The sequence below is a fragment of the Cimex lectularius genome, unplaced genomic scaffold, assembly GCF_000648675.2.
Source record: "Cimex lectularius strain Harlan isolate CLEC.00 unplaced genomic scaffold, Clec_2.1 scaffold210, whole genome shotgun sequence".
NCBI lineage: Eukaryota > Metazoa > Arthropoda > Insecta > Hemiptera > Cimicidae > Cimex > Cimex lectularius.
Window position 1 is genome coordinate 387,077 of NW_019392884.1, and position 2,755 is coordinate 389,831.

The 2,755-nt window shown below is 29.5% G+C and overlaps 1 protein-coding gene across 1 annotated transcript; it reads right to left on the reverse strand.

Moving 5' to 3' along the window:
- Positions 1 to 681: 681 nt before the first annotated feature.
- On the reverse strand, positions 682 to 2,483 carry LOC106674014 (inositol polyphosphate multikinase). Its single transcript, XM_014406440.2, has 5 exons — positions 2,271 to 2,483; positions 2,010 to 2,183; positions 1,830 to 1,954; positions 1,118 to 1,253; positions 682 to 1,035 (listed from the first exon to the last, which is right to left on the reverse strand). The coding sequence occupies exons 1-5, from the start codon at positions 2,353 to 2,355 to the stop codon at positions 713 to 715; spliced, it is 843 nt and encodes a 280-aa protein (XP_014261926.1). The 5' UTR covers positions 2,356 to 2,483; the 3' UTR covers positions 682 to 712.
- Positions 2,484 to 2,755: the final 272 nt, after the last annotated feature.

Here is a 2,755-nt window from a genome sequence, read left to right on the forward strand (position 1 = left end):
ATAGTTCAAAATAAACAACAAAATACGAGTGGCCGATTTTTGTTTTTGAATGTATAATTTTCCACCATCACCATAATCATATTGTCAGTATTAACAAATTCAATCCTCTTACAAACAAATCAAAAATAAAATGCTTGAAATACTTCATAATTCATCACTTAATTATATCTAAAACAAAAATTATACATTCTTCTCTACACAACAATGTACACTGAACGACACATGTAATTTATTTCATGATTGGTCATAAAATGGGATTATTCAAAAGCTTTATTACCAAAAAATAAATATGTAAATAAAACTAACTTGTTTTCTTAAATACCTACACTAGTTCAGTGTTTAAAACACTTCTAAAAAATATTGGACATCTTCACAAATATAATTAAAATTAATGACAATAAAATTATAGTAAAATATTTTTATCAAAAATACTTTTAGTATATATGATAAAAACTTTTTTTTTTTTTTTTAGATTTTCTTTGCCCTTATTTCATGTATAATACTTTTATTACATAGCCATATTTTATAAATTTTCTATCTATCACTTAAATATTTTCTTTTTAGTTTAAAAATATATAATTTTCTTTATTAAGTTTATTATATTTAATATATTTTAATAGATAATTCTTAATATTAAAAAAAATAAATAAATAAATAGGAAGTATAATATAGGAAATAATGTTTTGGGTTTAAGCAAAATAACAAAAATAAATTATTTATATTCCAGTCTTAATTTCTTTAACAATTCTATGAGCCTTGAAAGGCCATCTGTATAATTAGAATCTATGCTCTCTGCAGGTACAGCATGTGCAAAATCTATCATTCTTATTTTAATCCATGCGTTGCAATCTTGCGTGCTCTCTTTATTCATGGCCTCCAACCGGTGAGCGTCGTAGAAAAATAACAAAGAGCTAGAATACAGATGGACGACCTTCTGCAATCTCCACCATTCCAACATTTCCATCATTACGGGCAGGTACCTGTCTATCAGAAATCCCATGTGGCCGGAACTGTGATTCAGGAAATCTTTAAATACTGTGAAAAAAGAAAAAAAACCGACTGTGAGAAATAAATCCTATTCTATCTGTAAAAAAAAGGAAAATTTGTCAAAATCTACCTGTTGGAACTTCTTCCGGAGTTAAATTTTTCCCAAGCTCCTTGCTAAATATGGATATATTGTTTTTTGACAGATTATATACTTTGTAGCCAGGAATGCAGAAGCCATATGCTTGCTTTGTACTCATGTACTTCCTCTGAGGGGAAAAAATTGAAAATTGGATACATTACTTTTTTTAAATTAAATAATTTTCATGTTCATGCCACTTCAACCTTGAAATTTTACTTATTTTACCATCGTTCATAAATATTTTAACATGATAGATGGATATATATTTTTTTGATATTTAAATGCATTTTGAGGTGTCTCCAACTCCTCAATAATATTCTCAACAATTATATGTTGAAGCTCAAATAAATGTTAAAAAAAAGTTTAATAAAATCACCTAAACCACATAAAAATAAAAATTGGATGAAGAGACCCAAGAAATGTTTCAAGCTATTGTACCATCTTCAAAGACCAAATTGGCTAATTCATGCTTAGCGTTTGCTTCCTGTTGCAATCTCACTACAAAGTTAACCAGTCCCATGAGATTTTTTAAAAAAAAAGAGAGGAATTCACATAGAAAAAGAAATGTAGAATCCTAATGGTATCTTGACGAGGAAAGTGATATGATATATAGCACAATTTATAACTAAATTAGGACTTGTGTAACCAGTGCGCTAAATAAGCATTATGACAAACTGTTGAAAAATCTACAGAGGATACGTACATCTTCGGTTTGACGTTTGGTTTCAGACGCGTCTGGGGCCCAAGTCCGTGATCCAATCTTGACATCCATGACACAAGGTTTTACAGCACCGTTAGTCATATCTTCCAGCTTTAAGAACTTAATGTCTAAAAAACGTTCTGGTATAAAAAAAAAAAATTTATCTATGTCGAAAGCTCTCACCTTTATCATTGATGGTCAGATTCATTGTCCCTTTGAAACAAGGAGTGAACTTCCTCAGATCTCCCAAGATTCCAGTATCGCTATTGATTTTTTCGTAAAACTTCACCTCGCAAGAGCTTTGCGGTTCTTTGAGAAGCGGTTTTAATATGGAACCGTCCTCTGATTTCAAAACTCCTGTTTGTTTTTTCAAAAATATATATTTTTTAAATAAAATAAGATTATATTTTAAATAAAACAATAAAGGAAATGTGCAAAACTTACCTATCGGATTGGCATTATGACCGGCGACTTGATTTTCATAAGGGAACAATCCTTTAGGCAAGGATTTTTGGGCATTTCTATCCATAATCCATTTAATCCTTTTGGTTCATTTTGTCCCCATGGCTGAAAACCAAAACAACTTACACCGAGCCCACTGCCTAAGTTGTCAACAAGTTCAAACAGGTTCCATTCTTGTTGCATGGCATGACATGTTCCAACAACTCTTTTATCAATGATAACGTTAGACGTCATTGAAAGTCAAATTTCAAAAATTGTACTGTTTCAAATAAATTTGAATCCATTAAAAAATGTTAAAAGTATATTTTATCTGCCTTATTTAATTCATTATATCCAATAATCCATTGCCAGAAACTTCTAGAATCATTGAAGCTGGATTTCAAAAAAAAAAAAAAAATCTAATTTGCCTTCAAAATAAAAGTTTTCCTAGGCTTATAACATTCCTATTAAACTATGCCTTATATAAT